Genomic DNA, 22,579 nt, shown 5'->3' on the forward strand with positions numbered 1-22,579 from the left:
CTGTTGTAACATCACACGACCTTGTCGCTTGACTATTATATTACATTGTTCTACTGTGCTGCGATACCCACAGCAGAATAACACATTAGCACTTTTTTTACTTGCCGCCATTGTGGCAAGAAAAACATCCATCTGTTTAAGCCCATTAAAAACTATGAGCTGCAACTGCTAGGAAGATTTTATCACACAACAGTTATGCGAAAGTCTTGCCCGTGTGTTTTAGTCCTATGGCTACATTTACATCTACATTATTGCATAGTTCAGTAAAACGCATTGTAACATCGTGCACTAAGTGGAGGTTTACACATGAGAATATCACTGTGAATGATCCCTGGCAGCCACAAACAGTCAAGGCTGCTAATCAGAGAGAGAAATCATAGTTTGTGATTCCACTACACCCACGGCAATAAAAATACATTGCTCAGGTCTAGTGATATTACTAGAGCTGCTTTCAAATGGCACTATCAATTAGCTATAGTGAACATCAGAATGGACCACAATCTGCTACACATCAAGCAATTAATTCATAACTGGATGCCAGAATTGCAGCCCACTTCTAATATAGTGATATTGTTCGTTAGATCGCTGGTGCCAGCCTCTAACAAACAATATTTCTAGAGATATCTGTGCATGTGACCCCCCATAACACTAAAAAGAGGAACCATAGACTAAAATAATGTTAATCTGCTAGCACTTTTTATAAACAAGGATAAAAATACTGCATACATGAGTTGTCTTTCCACTTATAAAAAGCACAAGCAAATTAACGCAATTTTAGTACATGGTCTCCTCTTGTCAGTGTTAGGGGAGGTTTACACAATGAACATCAGTATCAATGATATTGGCTGGCATCAGCCATCTAACAAGCAATATTACTAGCTTTGAATGCAGCCACAAACTGGGTACTGAGCAATAAATCATACTTAACTGCTTATGCCTGGGAGATGGCAAGTCATTCACCTGTCACTAGCGACAGGCAAATACTGCATTTAAATGCAATTCTAGCAATACTGCTAAAACCACAGCAATGTATTTATATTGCCATATTTTAGAAGAATTGCAACCATGGCTAATTGTTCAATAAGTTGCTATGATTACTAGTGAGTATCACTGGGTCTAACCAAAGCGACCAACATACCAGCATATAGCCATGAGCGATGCTTGTCAACAATCGCTTATAGCAACATCACAGTATTAGACCCCCTTTAGTAATAGTTTCTATGTGTGTTACCAATTCATCTTGCTGCTGAAAAGCAGAGTAGGGTGGATCTGTCAAAATGTAGATGTCAATGAACCCTGAGGACCCATTTATACACTTCAATGATTGTTTATTGATGGTTCATCACATCAGTGCTTGCTGTTAAATTGGGGACATATTCCATTTGCACATGGCCACAAATCTGGCCTTGATTGTCCACAATTTCACTGCAACCACAGATCTGCCGAACAATTGATGAACAATGATTGAAGAGTGTAAAGGGGTTCTCATACTGATCTGTTTTTTGGAGCAACTAAACTAAAAGACAGATGTATAGCGGCTAAAAAACACGGGCAAGTGTTTGCCAGAAATCTTGCACCAGAGAATCATGGCAAAAGTCTGAACGCATTGTTTTCAACAGTAAGAATCACCTCAGAATAGCAAATATAAATAGCATTTTTGTGCAACAGGGTTGTGTGATGCCACACTATATAGTCACGCAATAATTGTGCTCGTACATATGTTTTAGCATGTAACAAAATCATTTTTCTGCTATTGATTTCAATGAAGCTTGAAAAAACGGAATGGCTTCAGTTTGCTTTAGATCCATTTTGTTTTAGCTTTATACACTTAAACATCTCTGCTGCAGCCTGTGCTGTTGTGTTACTCAAAAACTGAAATAAAAATGGATCTGAAGCAAACAGATGTTTGTTTTTTTTTGGTGCAGCCAAATGAAAAAAAAACTGATCAGCATAACTGAAAAAAATGAATGTGTGAACACAACCTAATAGATAAATTCTGTCTGAAAAATCCTGTCAAAGTAAGGGCAAAGACACACGGGTGAATATTCCCATCTAAATTTGGACAGGGATATCCACCCTGGATGCCTGGTCTGCAGAACTGAACTCTGCAGCTCAGGTGAGCCCCAGAGCACAGCCCGGCCTGAACACGGCACTCAGGGACTGAACTCTGAGCACCCGACAATTGCTCAGTGCTCAGAGTTCAGTCTCTGAGTGCCATGGTCGGTCTGGCCTGTACTCGGAGGCTCACCTGAGCCTCAGAGTTCTGCACTGCTTACTCGCGGCCAGAGCTTCACACACGCCCAAAAAAAGCATCTGAATTCAGATGCTTTTTTTGGCCGTGTGTTTTAGCCCTAAATGCTGACTTCTACTGTTCTGACTCCCTTTCTCTACAAGTTACTCCATCCATGAATTGAAGAAAATGGAGAAAAATTGATTCGTTTTTGTTCTCATTGAAGGCAATGGGAAATTATATGATTCATTTTATATTCATTTGTATTCTTTTCAGTTTTTTTAAACAGAAACAAAAGGGTTGCAACCTTTGCTTTTGTATTTTTAAAAACGGAAAGCATACCACAGAGGCCAAATGAATCCATTCCATTCCCACTATCAAAAAGAACAAAAATTAATACATTTTTCTCCTCTTGCCTTTCGTTCAGTTGTTTCTATGACAGAGCAGGTGACCAAAAACCTGTAACAATACTGAAAATGTAGCTTAATAGAAAAATCCTCTAAAATAACAGAGTAAGGGCCCTGTCACACTGGCAGATAACCTCTGCAATTGTGATTCTGCGACATATGTATACAATGTCATATCCCGCTGTCACATGTAGCGATAGCGCGGTCACAGCAGGATTCCTAGGAGCAAAGAAAGGGCTGAACTTTCACCTTATACAAAGAAGAGCAGGGGCCCAACCATGTACAGTATTTCACACAGTATGAAGTCAGAGTTACAAGCCTGCTACATCACAGATTGTCAAATCGTTATGACAAATCTCGTACTGTGTGATGGGGCCTTAAGAGCCTATTCACACAAGTGCTTTTTCTGGCTGCGATTATCACCACCGAAAATTCATAGTAGGACTGCGCCCTAATTATTTCAATGGGGCCAGCAAAAAGACCAGTGGTAATTGCTGATTATACAGTAGGTCACTGACCTATAATGGTAATGGTGGAGAAAATCAAAATGATAATTACCAGCAGCACTGGGCAAAAGTGGCCATGTGCATGAAGCCTAAGACCTTATTCACTCAGGCGATTTTCCCTAGCAATTATTGCTAGCGATTTTTCTAGTGAACAATCACTTTGAACAGAGACTATATTTTTACTATGGTGTCCTATGACAGGAAAGCACTGCCCTAAATTTTTAAATTTTAAATTGCTAGCAATTATTCTACCATAGGAGCCCATAGAAAAAAAATCACCTCTGTTCAAAGCAATTTTGCTAGCACTAATTTCCTGTGTGAATAAGACCTAATCTAAAAATTCTATAAAACAGATGGTGGGTCAGAAATGGATCTGTCACCATAGGTTAACAGAAAAAACCCCAAAAAGAATGCACCAGACAATAACAAAAGCCAGTAAGTAAATGTATCATCTCCAATATATTAATTACATAAAATGTCTCTAACCTGTTCACTGTAATATGCTAATTGAATTGATGATGATGTGTTCGGTTACACAGGCTGTAGCAAAGTTGAAGGTAAAAATGCTCCCGTTCAGCTTTTTCTGTGATAGGAAACCTATAACAGTAGTGGGAATATAGCAAAATAGAAAAATCCTCTCAGAACAATCCTACCAAATAACAGAGTAATGGAAAAATCCTGTCATAAAACAACTGGCGACTCCAAAATGTGTCTGTCCCATAAGTTACCAACAAATGTTAAAAAAAATGCACCAGACAATAACAAGAGCCAATAAGTAAATGTATGATCACTAATATATTAATTACATATAATTTTTCTAACCTGTTCAGTGTAATATGACAATTGAATAGATGTTGAAGTGCTCTCTCACACAGGCTGAGGTAAAGTGAAAGTAAAAATCCTAGGTTGCATCACAGCAATCAACTTCAGCTGACCACACAGCTGATTGACAAAAAAATAAGCATATTATCAATTTTTTGTGTAATTTAAGTTTTCTGTTTGAAGATGTGCCTTCAGCTCGAATCCATAACTATTAGAAAGCCAAAACATACACAATAGGCTTTTCCCCCTCAATTAGATACAGTAGAACTGAGAGCAAGGAATTATCAAAATAGTGTTTTTTTCAAAGCACTATAATAAATTAGCAGCGTTCAGATTACAAGATAGTGCTTTTCAAAGCACTATAATAACTAGACAATTACCTCACGGTACTAGCAGCTCTGAAGCGTTTTCCTCTCCCAGAGAGTTACCTCACAATATGGCCCACTCTGAGGCATTTGCCTCATCCAAAGATCTACTGTACATAACATAACATAACCAGTTATGAGGTGCTCACCTCTCCCAGAGGTTTACTTCACGATTCTCAAAAATCCTATGGACAAGTAGACAACTCAGGGCGTGAGATATTCTGAAGTGTTCGCATCACTCAGTATTTTACCTCAGGTTTTGAGATATTCTGAGGTGTTTGCATTACTCAGGTGCTGATTTGGTGGGTGGGGCCACTCTGGAACCGATTTGGTGGGTGGGGCCACTCTAGAACCGATTTGGTGGGTGGTGCCACTCTGGAACCGATTTGGTGGGTGGGGCCACTCTGGGTCCGATTTGGTGGGTGGGGCCACTCTGGAACCGATTTGGTGGGTGGGGCCACTCTGGAACCGATTTGGTGGGTGGGGCCACTCTGGAACCGATTTGGTGGGTGGGGCCACTCTGGGTCCGATTTGGTGGGTGGGGCCACTCTGGAACCGATTTGGTGGGTGGGGCCACTCTGGGTCCGATTTGGCGGGCGGCGCCACTCCGGGTCCGATTTGGCGGGCGGCGCCACTCCGGGTCCGATTTGGCGGGCGGCGCCACTCCGGGTCCGATTTGGTGGGCGGCGCCACTCCGGGTCCGATTTGGCGGGCGGCGCCACTCCGGGTCCGATTTAGCGGGCGGCGCCACTCCGGGTCCGATTTGGCGGGCGGCGCCACTCCAAGTGCGATTTGGCGGGCGGCGCCACTCCGGGTCCGATTTGGCGGGCGGTGCCACTCCGGGTCCGATTTGGTGGGCGGCGCCACTCCGGGTCCGATTTGGCGGGCGGCGCCACCCCGGGTCCGATTTGGCGGGCGGCGCCACCCCGGGTCCGATTTGGCGGGCGGCGCCACCCCGGGTCCGATTTGGTGGGCGGCGTCATTCCGGGTCCGATTTGGCGGGCGGCGCCACTCCGGGTCCGATTTGGCGGGCGGAGTTACTCTGGGTCCGATTTGGCGGGCGGCGCCACTCTGGGTCCGATTTGGCGGGCGGCGCCACTCCGGGTCCGATTTGGCGGGCGGTGCCACTCCGGGTCCGATTTGGCGGGCGGCGCCACTCCGGGTCCGATTTGGCGGGCGGCGCCACTCCGGGTCCGATTTGGCGAGCGGCGCCACTCCGGGTCCGATTTGGCGGGCGGCGCCACTCCGGGTCCGATTTGGCGGGCGGCGCCACTCCGGGTCCGATTTGGCGGGCGGCGCCACCCCGGGTCCGATTTGGCGGGCGGCGCCACCCCGGGTCCGATTTGGCGGGCGGCGCCACCCCGGGTCCGATTTGGCGGGCGGCGCCACCCCGGGTCCGATTTGGCGGGCGGCGCCACCCCGGGTCCGATTTGGCGGGCGGCGTCACTCCGGGTCCGATTTGGCGGGCGGCGCCACTCCGGGTCCGATTTGGCGGGCGGCGCCACTCCGGGTCCGATTTGGCGGGCGGCGCCACTCCGGGTCCGATTTGGCGGGCGGCGCCACTCTGGGTCCGATTTGTTGGGCGAGGCCACTCGGGGTCCGATTTGTTGGGCGAGGCCACTCGGGGTCCAATTTGGTGGGCTGCGCACCTCGGGATCCGATTGGTGGGTGGGTCACTTTAAGAGTTGATATTATCTGGCAAAACTGTCATGGTAGAGTTCGTAGGCGTTGGCATAGTAACTGAGTCTGACTGCGCATATCAATGAGCCAATCAGCCAGGTGGCAGTTGGCAGTTATTTTTAGAAATTGCCTCAGAAATCAGGCCCATTATAAACGTATGGTAAAATTTCCGTATTGAAATGCATTGAAACACTTTTTTCAAACGCAAATTGCGCCAAAACTACAAATCCGATCGACACGAAAAATACTTAGCACACCTCTTGGGGACGCTGGCTTCGAAATGACACCTCACTGGAGTCTGTGAGTGAAGCGGTTCGGGCCGCATTACGTGCGGACTGAATAATAAGAATAAGAAGTTTACCACGGTGGAATAACAGTATAGTGCTTTGTTCCAAAGCACTATAATTAGTAATGCAACATAATTCTCTGAAGGGAGAAAATAGTAGTGCAGAAGTGCCCAATATGGCCACACTGGGTTTTCGGTCCAATAGTAGATTCATATGCACCTTTGACAAAGTAGGTACAAAAACAGTAGGTACAAAAACAGCGTACAAAGTCCAGATAAGCCAAGGCAGCAGAACCACAGGTTCTTGATTTAAAAAATAAATGTTAACTTTAATCCATATTAGATAAACCAGGAAGACAAAGCCGGCAACTTTTCAGCCATAATTGATAGTAATTGACTTTACAAAACTGTATTTTTTTAGGTTTGAACAGGGCCAAATATGGCCAAAACGCTGCCAGCTTTGTCTTCCTGTATTAACTAATATGCATTAAAGTTCAAGGTTTTTTGTTTGTTTGTTTTTTGTTTTTTTTTGCATTTTGCTGCCTTGGTTTCTCTGAATTTTCCACACTGGGTATTCAAAGTGAAAAATCCTAGTAAAGCTATGACTTGGTGTATTTAATATGCTTTTTATTTATTTTCTTTTATTTTTTTTTTCTCAACAGAAGCTGAAACCAGATGTTGTGACCAAATATGCTCTCCAAACAGAAATTGCCTTTGACAACGTATTTAATAAGGTAATTATTTTTTTTTGCATGGCTGCTATACTTCCATCCTAAATTGTGAAATTTAAAGAAGCACTCCCATCAAAATTTGTATTCGCTTATAATATTGCAATCATATTATAGCATTGTGTACTTACAATTGCTCATTTTGCCTTTCTACCCAGTTAATTCTTCTGCTTTTCATTGGGTCTATGACATCACATAATTAACCCTTTTACCTCCAAAGGGTGGTTTGCACGTTAATGACCGGGACAATTTTTTCAATTCTGACCACTGTCCCTTTATGAGGTTATAACTCTGGAGTGCTTCAACTGATCCTGATGATTCTGACAGTGTTTTCTCGTGACATATTGTACTTCATGATAGTGGTAAAACTTATTTGATATTACCTGGGTTTACTTGTGAAAAAAACGGAAATTTGGTGAAAATTTTGAAAATTTTCCTAATTTTCCAACTTTGAAATTTTATGCCCTTAAATCACAGAGATATGTCACACAAAATACTTAATAAGTAACATTTCCCACATGTCTACTTTACATCAGCACAATTTTGGAACCAACATTTTTTTTTGTTAGGGAGTTATAAGGGTTAAAAGTTGACCAGCAATTTCTCATTTTTACAACACCATGTTTTTTAGGGACCACATCATATTTGAAGTCACTTTGAGGGGTCTATATGATAGAAAATACCCAAGTCTGACACCATTCTAAAAACTGCACCCCTCAAGGTGCTAAAAAACCACATTCAAGAAGTTTATTAACCCTTCAGGTGTTTCACAGGAATTTTTGGAATGTTTAAAAAAAAAATGAACATTTCACTTTTTTTCACAAAAAATTTAGTTCAGCTCCAATTTGTTTTATTTTACCAAGGGTATCAGGAGAAATTGGACCCCAAAAGTTGTTGTCCAATTTGTCCTGAGTACACTGATACCCTATATGTAGGGGTAAACCACTGTTTGGGCGCATGGCAGAGCTCGGAAGCGAAAGAGCGCCATTTGACTTCTCAATGCAAAATTAACAGGAATTGAGATGGGACGCCATGTCGCGTTTGGAGAGCCCCTGATGTGCCTAAACATTGAAACCCCCACAAGTGGCACCATTTTGGAAAGTAGACCCCCTAAGGAACTTATCTAGATGTGTTATGAGCACTTTCACCCACCAAGTGCTTCACAGAAGTTTATAATGTAGAGCCGTAAAAATAAAAAAATCATAATTTTTCACAAAAATGATCTTTCGCCCCCAATTTTTTTCCCCCCAAGGGTAACAGAAGAAACTGGACCCCAAAAGTTGTTGTACAATTTGTCCTGAGTATGCTGATACCCCATATGTGGGGGTAAACCACTGTTTGGGCGCATGGCAGAGCTCGGAAGGGAAGGAGCGCCATTTGACTTTTCAATGCAAAATTTACTGAAATTGAGATGGGACGCCATGTCGCGTTTGGAGAGCCCCCGATGTGCCTAAACATTGAAACCCCCCACAAGTGACACCATTTTGGAAAGAAGACCCCCTAAGGAACTTATCTAGATGTGTTTTGAGAGCTTTGAACCCCCAAGTGTTTCACTACAGTTTGACGCAGAGCTGTGAAAATAAAAATTCTTTTTTTTCCACAATTAGCCCCCAGTTTTGTATTTTCCCAAGGGTAACAGGACAAATTGGGCAACAACTTTTGATGTCCAATTTCTCCTGAGTACGCTGATACCCCATATGTGTGGGGGGGAACCACCGATTGGGTGCATGGCAGAGATCGGAAGGGAAGACGCGCCATTTGGAATGCAGACTTAGATGGATTGGTCTGCAGGCGTCACGTTGCATTTGCAGAGCCCCTGATGTACCTAAACAGTAGAAACCCCCCACAAGTGACCCCATATTGGAAACTAGACCCCCCAAGGAACTTATCTAGATGTGTTGTGAGAACTTTGAACCCCCAAGTGTTTCACTACAGTTTATAACACGGAGCCGTGAAAATAAAAAATCTTTATTTTCCACAAAAAGTATTTTTTAGCCCCCAGTTTGTATTTTCCCAAGGGTAACAGGAGAAATTGGACCCCAAAAGTTGTTGTCCAATTTGTCCTGAGTACGCTGATACCCCATATGTTGGGGTAAACCTCTGTTTGGGCGCACGAGAGAGCTCAGAAGGGAAGGAGCAGTGTTTTACTTTTTCAACGCAGAATTGGCTAGAATTGAAATTGGACACCATGTCGCGTTTGGAGAGCCCCTGATGTGCCTAAACAGTGGAAACCCCCCAATTCTAACTGAAACCCTAACCCAAACACACCCCTAATCCCAACCATAACCCTAAACACACCCCTAATCCCAACTGTAAATGTAATCCAAACCCTAACTTTAGCCCCAACCCTAATCCTAACTTTAGCCACAACCCTAACTTTAGCCCCAACCCTAACTTTAGTCCCAACCCCAACCCTAACCCTAACTTTAACGCTAACTTTAGCCCCAACCCTAACTTTAACCCTAATGGGAAAATGGAAATAAATACATTTTTTAAAATTGTATTATTTTTCTCTAACTAAGGGGGTGATGAAGGGGGATTTGATTAACTTTTATAGCGTTTTTTGGGGGCGGATTTTTATGATTGGCAGCCTTCGCACACTAGACGCTTTTTATTGCTAAAAATAGTTTTTGCGTCTCCATATTTTGAGAGCTATAATTTTTACATATTTTGGTTCACAGAGTCATGTGAGGTGTTTTTTGCGGGACGAGTTGACGTTCTTATTGTTACCATTTTCGGGCACTATTCATGAATTTCTTTTTTTTGGGGGGGGGCGCTTATACCGTTCGCCGTTTGGGAAAAATTGATAAACCAGTTTTACTCTTCGGGTCAGTACGATTATAGCGATACCTCATTTATATCATTTTTTTATGTTTTGGCGCTTTTATATGATACGATTTTATATATAAAATAATCATTTTTGCATCGCTTTATTCTGAGGACTATAACTTTTTTATTTTTTCGTTGATGCTGTATGGCGGCTCGTTTTATCCGGGACAAGATGACGTTTTCAGTGGTACCATGGTTATTTATATCGGTCTTTTTGATCGTGTGTTATTCCACTTTTTGTTTGGCGGTATGATAATAAAGCGTCATTTTTGAAATGTATTTATTGGAGCAATATTTTTTTGGGTTTATTTAGGATTTTTTTTTTTACACGTGTAAATATATATTTTTTTTACTTTGTCACAAGGAGGGACATGACTATATAGGTCAGATCGCTGATCTGACACTTTGCAATGCACTGTGTCAGATCAGCGATCACACAGGCACTGCAGGGAGGCTTCCCGGCACCTGCTCTGAGCAGGCGCTTGGAAGCCACCTCCCTGCAGGACCCGGAAGGCCCCTCGCAGCCATTTTGGATCCGGGCCTGCAGGGAGGAGGAGGTAAGAGACCCTCGGAGCAGCGCGATCACATCGCTTTGCTCCGAGGGTCTCAGGGAAGCACGCAGGGAGCCCTCTCCCTGCGCGATGCTTCCCCATACCACCGGAACACTGCGATAATCTTTGATCGCAGTGTGCCGGGGGTTAATGTGCCATGAGCGGTCCGTGACCGCTCCTGGCACATAGTGCCGGATGTCAGCTGCGATAGTCATTAGTCGAGATCATTCCACGTTCTTGTCTTGTCTGTTTGTTTACAACAAAGCAAACAATCTAATTCAATCTCTGCTCACTCGATGATTGCAATTTAACTTCCCATTTATCAACCAGGTGAAGTGCACATACCTGGCATTCTGTGAACTATGGAAAGGTTACTATGTCACATAGATAACAGTGCCTCTAGCGTTCACTCGACAGCCACTTATCCTTTTCATCAAAGACTGTGGAGATTTTTACTTGACCAGAGGGTTCATATGAGCATTTTGCAGATCTGTAAAGATAGTAATGACCAGTAAAGAGAACTTGTTGAGTGTTTTTGTATTTTGTGCTTCAATTCCTCACTATTATCCCAATTCCGGTTTTCTGGACTGATCTCTCATTCAGAGTACATACATTGTATCTGTGTAAGCAAAACACTGCAACAGCATAAATTTGTCTCCATCATGGGCTCCAGACTGACATCTCTTACCTACTCTGCACATCGCCACAAGTTAGGGGGCATTAAACATCCGTCTGAATGTCTACGTGCTGCACGACTGCTTGCTCAGATGACCATGATGTGTGGCTGGATGTGTCAGCATGGTGCAAGTATAATGCTTTGGCGTGATTTCTGTGGGGAAGCTTTGTTTGTCATTCTACCGATAATGGAGGCTCTGGGTGTCACTTCTGTAGAGAGGCGAGAGCTCGATAGCAATATACTCTTGAGGGAGATTGGGGGATCACTGGTATAGGACATTCTGAATATGATCTTGAATCCATGATTTTCATGGATGTATGAATGGACACGTGATGCTCTCTGCTCTATTGGTCCTAGTGCTTTCTGATTTATAAAAAATTTAAAAAAAATTAGACATTACACATTTATATGTGAACGCAGCCTTCACCACATGTTTGTACAAGTTTAGATTGGAGTGGATCTCCAAGCTCTAAGTGTGAATAAGAGAGCACAGACATCACTCTCTGCTGACCTCGCTCTTCTGCTCTATCACTTCAGTGCTGGAGCGAGCCCACATATGATGCTCTCCTCTCTGCTGACCTCGCTCATCTGCTCTGCTGTCACTTCAGTGCAAGAGCGAGCCCACATATGAAGCTCTCCTCTCTGCTGACCTCGCTCTTCTGCTCTATCACTTCAGTGCAGGAGCGAGCCCACATATGATGCTCTCCTCTCTGCTGACCTCGCTCATCTGCTCTGCTGTCACTTCAGTGCAAGAGTGAGCCCACATATGACGCTCTCTGCTGACCTCGCTCGTCTGCTCTATCACTTCAGTGCAGGAGCGAGCCCACATATGACGCTCTCTTCTCTACTGACCTCGCTTGTCTGCTCTGCTATCACTCCAGTGCAGGAGCGAGCCCACATATGACGCTCTCCTCTCTGCTGACATCGCTCGTCTGCTGTGCTATCACTTCATTGCAGGAGCAAGCCCACATATGATGCTCTCTTCTCTACTGACCTCGCTCGTCTGCTGTGCTATCACTTCAGTGCAGGAGCGAGCCCACACATGACTGTCTACTTTCTGCTGACATTGCTATTTAGAAAAATAGAGCAGCACCTTTTAAGAAATGAGGGTGCAAAGCCATGGTGCCCGGAGCCCCCTCATTTGCATATGACATTAAAGTTAATTCTTGGGGTAATGGAGGAACAGATTAGGAAATTAGATTTATATTATTGCTTTATCTTTTGCTTTGTGATTCGTTTGAACTGTAAATTTGGAGTTTTAGGTGCCCTTCAAGATCACCTTGTATAGGCTGATCAACTGCCCAATATTGTCTGTGGTACATTCCCTGTTTACTCAAGAGGTTGTGGTGATCATCAACAATATTTTAGTTTTTAAGCAGGAAAAAAAGAAAAGAATATAGTGTTTTCTTGTTTGATCGTGGGGCCGGTTTACACCAGGCAATAGTGAGGTAAGAATTATTGCAGAGGTGATCATCATGCTGAGTGAAGAATAAGAGTTCCCTTAGGTGATGAGAATTTATTATCTGAAGACCAGTTAAAGTGTAATATTTATGGTCTTCGCAGTCTGACATTGTTGTGTCTGCACCTTTTCTTCAGATTGCTGTTTCAGGGGTGTATCAGAAGCATATCCTAGTTTCTTCCAATACATTATTTAGAACCGATGACATTTGGACTTTTCATTTGCACTTTTCGAAGTTTTCGTCTGCGTATCCGTTTATCAGGTCTTAGATTTTGTAACATGATTTAACGGGGGAAAACGCACAGTGGCGCTCACTAAGTGCTGATATAGTGAAGCTGCCGGCAGTAGCTGTATGCTAGCCTGTCGACAGGTGGGTGAAAGGAGGTATCGGTACATAATGCTGCGCTAACACATATACAACCCCTGGCAAAAATTATGTAATCACCGGCCTTGGAGGATGTTAATTCAGTTGTTTAGTTTTGTAGAAAAAAAGCAGATCACAGACATGGCACAAAACTAAAGTCATTTCAAATGGCAACTTTCTGGCTTTAAGAAACCCTAAAAGAAATCAAGAACAAAAAATGTGGTAGTCAGTAATGGTTACTTTTTTAAGCAAGCTTAGGGTAAAAATTATGGAGTCACTCCATTATGAGGGAAAAAATTATGGAATCACCCTGTGAATTTTCATAACCAAAATTAACACCTGCATCAAAATAGATCTGCTCTTTAGTCTGCATCTAAAAAGGAGTGATCACACCTTGGAGAGCTGTTGCACCAAGTGGACTGACATGAATCATGGCTCCAACATGAGAGATGTCAATTGAAACAAAGGAGAGGATTATCAAACTCTTAAAAGAGGGTAAATCATCACACAATGTTGCAAAATATATTGGTTGTTCACAGTGAGCTGTGTCTAAAATCTGGACCAAATACAAACAACATGGGAAGGTTGTTAAAGACAAACATACTGGTAGACCAAGGAAGACATCAAAGCTTCAAGACCGGAAACTTAAAGCAATATGTCTCCAAAACAGGAAATGCACAACAAAACAAATGAGGAACGAATGGGTGAAAACTGGAGTCTTGTCTGTGACCAAACTGCAAGAAACGCCTAAAGGAAATGGGATTTACATACAGAAAAGCTAAACGAAAGCCATCATTAACACCTAAACAGAAAAAAACAAGGTTACAATGGGCTAAGGAAAAGCAATGGTAGACTGTGGATGACTGGATGAAAGTCATATTCAGTGATGAATCACGAATCTGCATTGGGCAAGGTGATGATGCTGGGACTTTTGTTTGGTGCCGTTCCAATGAGATTTATAAAGATGACTGCCTGAAGAGAACATGCAAATTTCCACAGTCATTGATGATATGGGACTGCATGTCAGGTAAAGGCACTGGGGAGATGGCTGTCATTACATCTTTAATAAATGCACAAATTTATGTTGATACTTTGGACACTTTTCTTATCCAATCAGTTGAAAGGATGTTTGGGGATGATGAAGTCATCAAGATGATAATGCATCCTGCCATAGAGCACAAGCTGTGAAAACATTCCTTGAAAAAAGACACATAAGGTCAATGTCATGGCCTGCAAATAGTCCGGATCTCAATCCAATTGAAAATCTTTGGTGGAAGTTGAAGAAAATGGTCCATGACAAGGCTCCAACCTGCAAAGCTGATCTGGCAACAGCAATGAGAGAAAGTTGGAGCCAGATTGATGAAGAGTACTGCTTGACACTCATTAAGTCCATGCCTCAGAGACTGCAAGCTGTTATAAAAGCCAGAGGTGGTGCAACAAAATACTAGTGATGTTTTGGAGGGTTTTTTTGTTTGTTTTTCATGATTCCATATTTTTTTCCCTCATAATTGAGTGACTCCATAATTTTTGCCCTGTGCCTGGTTAAAAAAAAGTAACCATTACTGACTACCACATTTTTTGTTCTTGACTTTAGTTTTGTGCCATGTCTGTGATCTGCTTTTTTTCTACAAAATTAAACAACTGAATGAACATCCTCCAAGGCCGTTGATTCCATAATTTTTGCCAGGGGTTGTACATGGAACCAATTGGACATGTGGAATCAACGTTGTTGGCTGTTAGGTCATTTATGTATATGGTCAACTATGCAACTAAGTTGGTGGACCACAATAAGACACAGGTGTGTAGAGACAAGACCTTGCCATAATCACCACTTTGGGTTGGTGGCAGTCATCCAGCTCCCACTCCACACACAAAGCTATGGATCAGTAAGTTTAGCACTAAGTATTGGAGTAAACTGCAGCATACACCCAGTTAAACTGAATTCAGGCAGTCTCCCTGCGGAGAATCAGGGGACATTCTAGGACTATTGATCCCTTGAACTTAATTATATTTTCACTTTGTCATTGTGTGCGCAGTTCACCCTGCCCTATTGGTGAAGATACGTATTAGCCACTGGGCTGAATCATACCAGCTGATACTGTTAAATATTTTACTCTACACACCTGTGTCCTACTATGGTCCACCAACTTAGATGCATAGTTGTTCCATATACGGTGAGTATGTGACCTAACATCCAACAACATTGATTCCACACATCTAAACTGTTCCATGTATCTGTGCTAGCGCTGTAGTATATACTGATGCAATTTATTAGGTTTTACAATCGAAATCTAAAGTTAGTGTTTAGTATTACTTAGATGTGCTTTACGTATTTAGCAAAAAATGACCTCTTTACATGGTAGATCGGTAGCAATATGCTTTAAGGGTAACTGTTATTTTACGTAACTATTCAGAATAAACTGTTGTGTGTACATAAGGAATAACACTATTTCTGACCATTAACTCCTTGTCGAAAAAGCCAGTTTTCACAGGCCAAATGTTTCCAATCTGAAGTGTCCCTTTCTGTAGTAATATCTTTGGAATACTTCTACAATTGCCAGTGATTCTGAGTCTGTTTTTTCCATTGTATTTCATGTTCATGGTAAATTTACGTATAGTTTTTTTTTTTTTTTTTTATTATTACTAATAATGAAATTCTTATGTACGTAAAGGGATTTGGTCAGCAGGATTTCACGTCCCAAACTGTTTGTTTATATTCACATGTAGCGCTTTTAAAGACAAGTCCAGCAATACCTTTAGGCTACTTTCACACTAGCGTCGGTACGGGGCCGTCGTGCTGCATCGGCCCGACGCATACTGTGCAAGCGCCGCACAACGGGGGCAGCGGATGCTGTTTTTCCACTCATCCGCTGCCCCATTGTGAGGTGCGGGGAGGTGGAGGCGGAGTTCCGGCCGCGCATGCGCGGTCGGAAATGGCGGACCGTCGGCACAAAAAAACGTTACATGTAACGTTTTTTGCTGCCGGCGGTCCGCCACAACACGACGCAACCGTGTCAATACGTCGCAATGCGTCGCTAATGTAAGTCTATGGGGAAAAACCGCATCCTGCTGATGACTTTGCAAGATGCGTTTTTTTGCCAAAACGACACATTGCGACGTATGCAAAAAAAACGCTACTGTGAAAGTAGCCTAAACATGACCAGTCCGTTCCTGCATTACTTATGAATGTGTTTCAGATGATATGCAAATCACGATGGTAGATCTGAAGCCTCTGTCACTCCAGATCTATTCCCCGCCCAGCGCTTCTTCCTCCTGTTTGACAGCCTCTATGCTGAGTTACTTAAAGTGCCTGTCAGGTCCCCCATGTCCTCCAATCCATTAGCATTCAGCTATTTGTGATTAAACTGCCATGACCAGATGTTCAGAAGATGGCTTCAGATCATTCGCAGTGCGTGCCTCTGAAGCCGGGAAGCGTACACCTGGCTTCAGAGATGCAGTGATGCTGCCGGAATGAGCTGTGCGCTTGCTCAGATTTGCATGAATGGCGCCCACAGGGGCATGATATCATGGAAAGAGAGCAACTAATGCCCCATTGACTAGCCAAAACCCTCATTGGCATAGGAAAATCAGAGGTTAGAAGTGCTTTTCTTTTCAAGCATTTAACTGAATTATGTTATACGGGGATGGTTAGAGAGTCCGTGTAATCACAAATAGCTGAATGCTGTTGGAGTGGAGGGCATGGGGGACCTGACAGGTTCACTTTAAGGTAAAGGAACCATCAAGCGGGAGGAGTCTGGGCTTTGCGGGTAATAGAACTGGGGTGACAGAGGCTTCAGACCTACCATATCCTTTTGCATATCAATTCAAACATTGATTTCCCAATAATGGAGGAACAGATGGACCATATAAAGGTATTGCTGGATTTGTCAAAAGAGCCGTATGCGAATATAAAATACCGTATATACTCGAGTATAAGCCGAGATTTTCAGCCCAAATTTTTGGGCTGAAAGTGCCTCTCTCGGCTTATACTCGAGTCACGGTCGGCGGGTGAGGGGGAGAGAGGTCTGTCATATACTCACCTGCTTCCGGGGCTCCTGGCGCTCCCCCTGCCTGTCCCATGGTCTTCGGGTGCCGCAGCTCTTCCCCTGTTCAGCGGTCACGTGGGACCGCTCATTAAAGTTATGAATATGGACTCCACTCCCATAAGGGTGGAGCCGCATATTCATTTCTCTAATGAGCGGTAACGGTGACCGCTGACGGAGGAAGAGGCTGCAGCACCCGGAGACCATCTGTCCGGGATAAGGAGCCAGGGACGCCGGGAGCAGGTGAGTATTACATATTTACCTGTCCACGTTCCACGCGCCGGGCGCCGCTCCGTCTTCCCGTCCTCTTGCTCTGACTGTTCAGGTCAGAGGGCGCAATGACGTACTAATCTGCGCGCCACCCTCTGCCTGAACAGTCAGTGCGGAGAGACGCCGAGACGGGACGCTGAGGAGCTGCGGGCAGCAAGAGAGGTGAGTATGTCATTTTTTTTTTTTATTGCAGCAGCATTATATATTGCACAGCTTTATATGGAGCATCTATGGGGCCATAATGAACGGTGCAGAGCATTCTATATGGCACAGTTTTGTATGGAGCATCTATGGGGCCATAATGAACGGTGAAGAGCATTCTATATGGCACAGCTATATATGGATCATCTATGGGGCAATAATCAACGGTATGGAGCATTATATATGGCACAGCTTTATATGGAGCATCTTATGGGGCAATAATGAACAGTATGGAGCATTATATGTGGCACAGTTTTATGTGGAGCATCTATGGGGCAATAATGAAATGTATGGAGCATTCTATATGGCCCAGTTTTATGTGGAGCATCTATGGGGCCATAATGAAATGTATGGAGCATTCTATATGGCATAGTTTTATATGGAGCATGTATGGGGCCATAATAAAATGTATGGAGCATTATATGTGGCACAGCTTTATATGGAGCATCTTATGGGGCAATAATGAACGGTATGGAGCATCTATTTTTATTTTTGAAATTCACCGGTAGCTGCTGCATTTCCTACCCTAGGCTTATACTCGAGTCAATAAGATTTCCCAGTTTTTTGTGGCAAAATTAGGGGGGTCGGCTTATACTCGGGTCGGCTTATACTCGAGTATATACGGTAGTTTGGGATATAAAATCCTGGGAACAGATTTCCTTTAACCCCTTCACAACCTTGGACGTATCCATATGTCCAGGTCAGTAGGTATTTACCGACCTTGGACATATGAATACGTCTAGGCGATTATACGCACGCAGCAGCTGAGCCTGAGGTGGCTCTCAGTGCTTGTTTTGCATATAGTTGATGCAGAGTGTTTTCCCTGTTACTAATAATGGATCCAATATAGGCTTTTCTCTCTTTGTTTAACCCCTTCATGACCTTGCCGTTTTTTGCAATTCTGACCAGTGTCCCTTTATGAGGTAATAACTCAGGAACGCTTCAACGGATCCTAGCGATTCTGAGATTGTTTTTTCGTGACATATTGGGCTTCATGTTAGTGGTAAATTTAGGTCGATAATTTCTGAGTTTATTTGTGAAAAAAACGGAAATTTGGCAAAAATTTTGAAAATTTCGCAATTTTCACATTTTGAATTTTTATTCTGTTAAACCAGAGAGTTATGTGACACAAAATAGTTAATAAATAACATTTCCCACATGTCTACTTTACATCAGCACAATTTTGGAAACAAATTTTTTTTTTTGCTAGGAAGTTATAAGGGTTAAAATTTGACCAGTGATTTCTCATTTTTACAACAAAATTTACAAAACCATTTTTTTTAGGGACCACCTCACATTTGAAGTCAGTTTGAGGGTTCTATATGGCTGAAAATACCCAAAAGTGACACCATTCTAAAAACTGCACCCCTCACAAGGTGCTCAAAACCACATTCAAGAAGTTTATTAACCCTTCAGGTGTTTCACAGCAGCAGAAGCAACATGGAAGTAAAAAATGAACATTTAACTTTTTAGTCACAAAAATGATCTTTTAGCAACAATTTTTTATTTTCCCAAGGGTAAAAGGAGAAACTGGACCACGAACGTTGCTGTCCAATTTGTCCTGAGTACGCTGATACCTCATATGTGGGGGTAAACCACTGTTTGGGCGCACGGCAGGGCTCGGAAGGGAAGGAGCGCCATTTGACTTTTTGAATGAAAAATTGGCTCCAATCTTTAGCGGACACCATGTCGCGTTTGGAGAGCCCCCGTGTGCCTAAACATTGGAGCTCCCCCACAAGTGACCACATTTTGGAAACTAGACCCCCCAAGGAACTTATCTAGAAGCATAGTGAGCACTTTAAACCCCCAGGTGCTTCACAAAAATTGATCCGTAAAAATGAAAAAGTACTTTTTTTTCACAAAAAAATTATTTTAGCCTCAATTTTTTCATTTTCACATGGGCAACAGGATAAAATGGATCCTAAATTTTGTTGGGCAATTTCTCCTGAGTACACCAATACCTCACATGTGGGGGTAAACCACTGTTTGGGCGCACGGCAGGGCTCGGAAGGGGAGGCGTGCCATTTGACTTTTTGAATGGAAAGTTAGCTCCAATCGTTAGCGGACACCATGTCGCGTTTGGAGAGCCCCTGTGTGCCTAAACATTGGAGCTCCTCCACAAGGGACCCCATTTTGGAAACTAGACCCCCCAAGGAACTCATCTAGAGGCAATAGTGAGCACTTTAAACCCCCAGGTGCTTCACAAATTGATCCGCAAAAATGAAAAAGTACTTTTTTTTCACACAAAATTTCTTTTAGCCTCAATTTTTTCATTTTCACATGGGCAACAGGATAAAATGGATCCTAAAATTTGTTGGGCAATTTCTCCTGAGTATGCCGATACCTCATATGTGGGGGTAAACCACTGTTTGGGTGCACGGCAAGGCTCGGAAGGGGAGGCGTGCCATTTGACTTTTTGAATGGAAAGTTAGCTCCAATCGTTAGCGGACACCATGTCGCGTTTGGAGAGCCCCTGTGTGCCTAAACATTGGAGCTCCCCTACAAGTGACCCCATTTTGGAAACTAGACCCCCCAAGGAACTTATCTAGATGCATAGTGAGCAATTATAACCCCCAGGTGCTTCACAGAAGTTTATAACGCAGAGCCGTGAAAATAAAAAAATAATTTTTCTTTCCTCAAAAATGATTTTTAGCCCAGAATTTTTTATTTTCCCAAGGGTAATAGGAGAAATTGGACCCCAAATGTTGTTGTCCAGTTTGTCCTGAGTACGATGATACCCCATATGTGGGGGTAAACCACTGTTTGGGCGCACGGCAGGGCTCGGAAGGGAAGGCACGCCATTTGGCTTTTTGAATGGAAAATTAGCTCCAATCATTAGCGGACACCATGTCGCGTTTGGAGAGCCCCTGTGTGCCTAAAAATTGGAGCTCCCGCACAAGTGACCCCATTTTGGAAACTAGACCTCCCAAGGAACTAATCTAGATGTGTGGTGAGCACTTTGAACCCCCAAGTGCTTCACAGAAGTTTATAACGCAGAGCCATGAAAATAAAAAATAGTTTTTCTTTTCTCAAAAATGATTTTTTAGCCCACAATTTTTTATTTTCCCAAGGGTAACAGGAGAAATTGGACCCCAAAAGTTGTTGTCCAGTTTCTCCTGAGTACGATGATACCCCATATGTGGGGGTAAACCACTGTTTTGGCACACGTCGGGGTTCGGAAGTGAAGTAGTGACTATTTTAAAATGCAGACTTTGATGGAATGCTCTGCGGGCGTCAGGTTGCGTTTGCAGAGCCCCTGATGTGCCTAAACAGTAGGAACTCCCCACAATTGACTCCATTTTGGAAACTAGACCCCCAAGGGAACTTATCTAGATGTGTAGTGAGCACTTTGAACCCCCAAGTGCTTCACAGAAGTTTATAACGCAGAGCCGTGAAAATAAAAAATGTTTCCTTTCCTAAAAAATATTTTTTTAGCCCAGAATTTTTTATTTTTGCAAGAGTAACAGGAGAAATTGGACCCCAAAAGTTGTTGTCCAGTTTCTCCTGAGTACGCTGATACCCCATATGTGGGGGTAAACCACTGTTTGGGCACATGCCGGGGCTCGGAAGGGAAGTAGTGACGTTTTGGAATGCAGACTTTGATGGAATGGTCTGCGGGCATCATGTTACGTTTGCAGAGCCCCTGATATGCCTAAACAGTAGAAACCCCCCACAAGTGACCCCATTTTGGAAACTAGACCCCCCAAGGAACTTATCTAGATGTGTGGTGAGCACGTTCAACCCCCAAGTGCTTCACAGAAGTTTACAACGCAGAGCCGTGAAAATAAAAAATCATTTTTCTTTCCTCAAAAAAGATGTTTTAGCAAGCAATTTTTTATTTTCACAAGGGTAACAGGAGAATTTGGACCCCAATATTTGTTGCCCAGTTTGTTGTGAGTACGCTAATACCCCATATGTGGGGGTAAACCACTGTTTGGGCACACGTCAGGGCTCGGAAGGGAAGTAGTGACATTTGAAATGCAGACTTTGATGGAATGGTCTGCGGGCGTCACATTGCATTTGCAGAGCCCCTGATGTGCCTAAACAGTAGAAACACCCCACAAGTGACCCCATTTTGGAAACTAGACCCCCGAAGGAACTTATCTAGATGTGTGGTGAGCACTTTCAACCCCCAAGTGCTTCACAGAAGTTTATAACGCAGAGCCGTGAAAATAAAAAATAATTGTTCTTTCCTCAAAAATTATGTTTTAGCAAGTAATTTTTTATTTTTGCAAGGGTAACAGGAGAAATTGGACCCCAACAGTTGTTGCCCAGTTTGTCCTGAGTACGCTGGTACCCCAAATGTGGGGGTAAACCACTGTTTGGGCGCACGTCGGGGCTTGGAAGGGTGGGAGCACCATTTGACTTTTTGAACGCAAGATTGGCTGGAATCAATGGTGGCGCCATGTTGCGTTTGGAGACCCCTGATGTGCCTAAACAGTGGAAACCCCTCAATTCTAACTTCAACACTAACCCCAACACACCCCTAATCCTAATCCCAACTGTAGCCATAACCCTAATCACAACCCTAACCCCAACACACCCCTAACCACAACCCTAACCGCAACACAACCGTAACCCTAATTCCAACCCTAATCCTAACCCTAATCCCAACCGTAACCCTAATCCCAACCCTAACCACAACTGTAACCCCAACACACCCCTAACCCTATCCGTAACCCTAACCACAAGCCTAATCTTAACCCTATTTCAAACCCTAGCCCTAATTCCAACCCTAACTCTAATTCCAACCCTAACCCTAAGGCTATGTGCCCACGTTGCGGATTCGTGTGAGATTTTTCCGCTCGATTTTTGAAAAATCTGCAGGTAAAAGGCACTGCGTTTTGCCTGCGGATTTACAGCAGATTTCCAGTGTTTTTTTGTGCGGATTTCACCTGCGGATTCCTATTGAGGAACAGGTGTAAAACGCTGCGGAATCCGCACAAAGAATTGACATGCTGCGGAAAATACAATGCAGCGTTTCTGCACGGAATTTTCCGCACCATGGGCACAGCGGATTTGGTTTTCCTTAGGTGTACATGGTACTGTAAACCTGATGGAAAACTGCTTCGAATTTGCAGCGGCCAATCCGCTGCGGATCCGCGGCCAATCCGCTGCGGATCCGCGGCCAATCCGCTGCCAATCCGCTGCGGATCCGCGGC

General features: G+C 43.5%; 1 protein-coding gene across 2 annotated transcripts in view; it reads left to right on the plus strand.

Annotated features, from left to right (window-relative positions):
* SRFBP1 (serum response factor binding protein 1) overlaps positions 1-22,579 on the plus strand; it is a 108,124-nt gene that overhangs the window by 69,776 nt on the left and 15,769 nt on the right. For both annotated transcript variants that reach the window (XM_077290890.1, XM_077290898.1), the window contains exon 4: positions 6,959-7,030. In XM_077290890.1, the coding sequence (XP_077147005.1) occupies positions 6,959-7,030 (72 nt within the window). The remainder of the gene's footprint in view (positions 1-6,958; positions 7,031-22,579) is intronic.

The sequence above is a fragment of the Ranitomeya variabilis genome, chromosome 1 (assembly GCF_051348905.1).
Source record: "Ranitomeya variabilis isolate aRanVar5 chromosome 1, aRanVar5.hap1, whole genome shotgun sequence".
NCBI lineage: Eukaryota > Metazoa > Chordata > Amphibia > Anura > Dendrobatidae > Ranitomeya > Ranitomeya variabilis.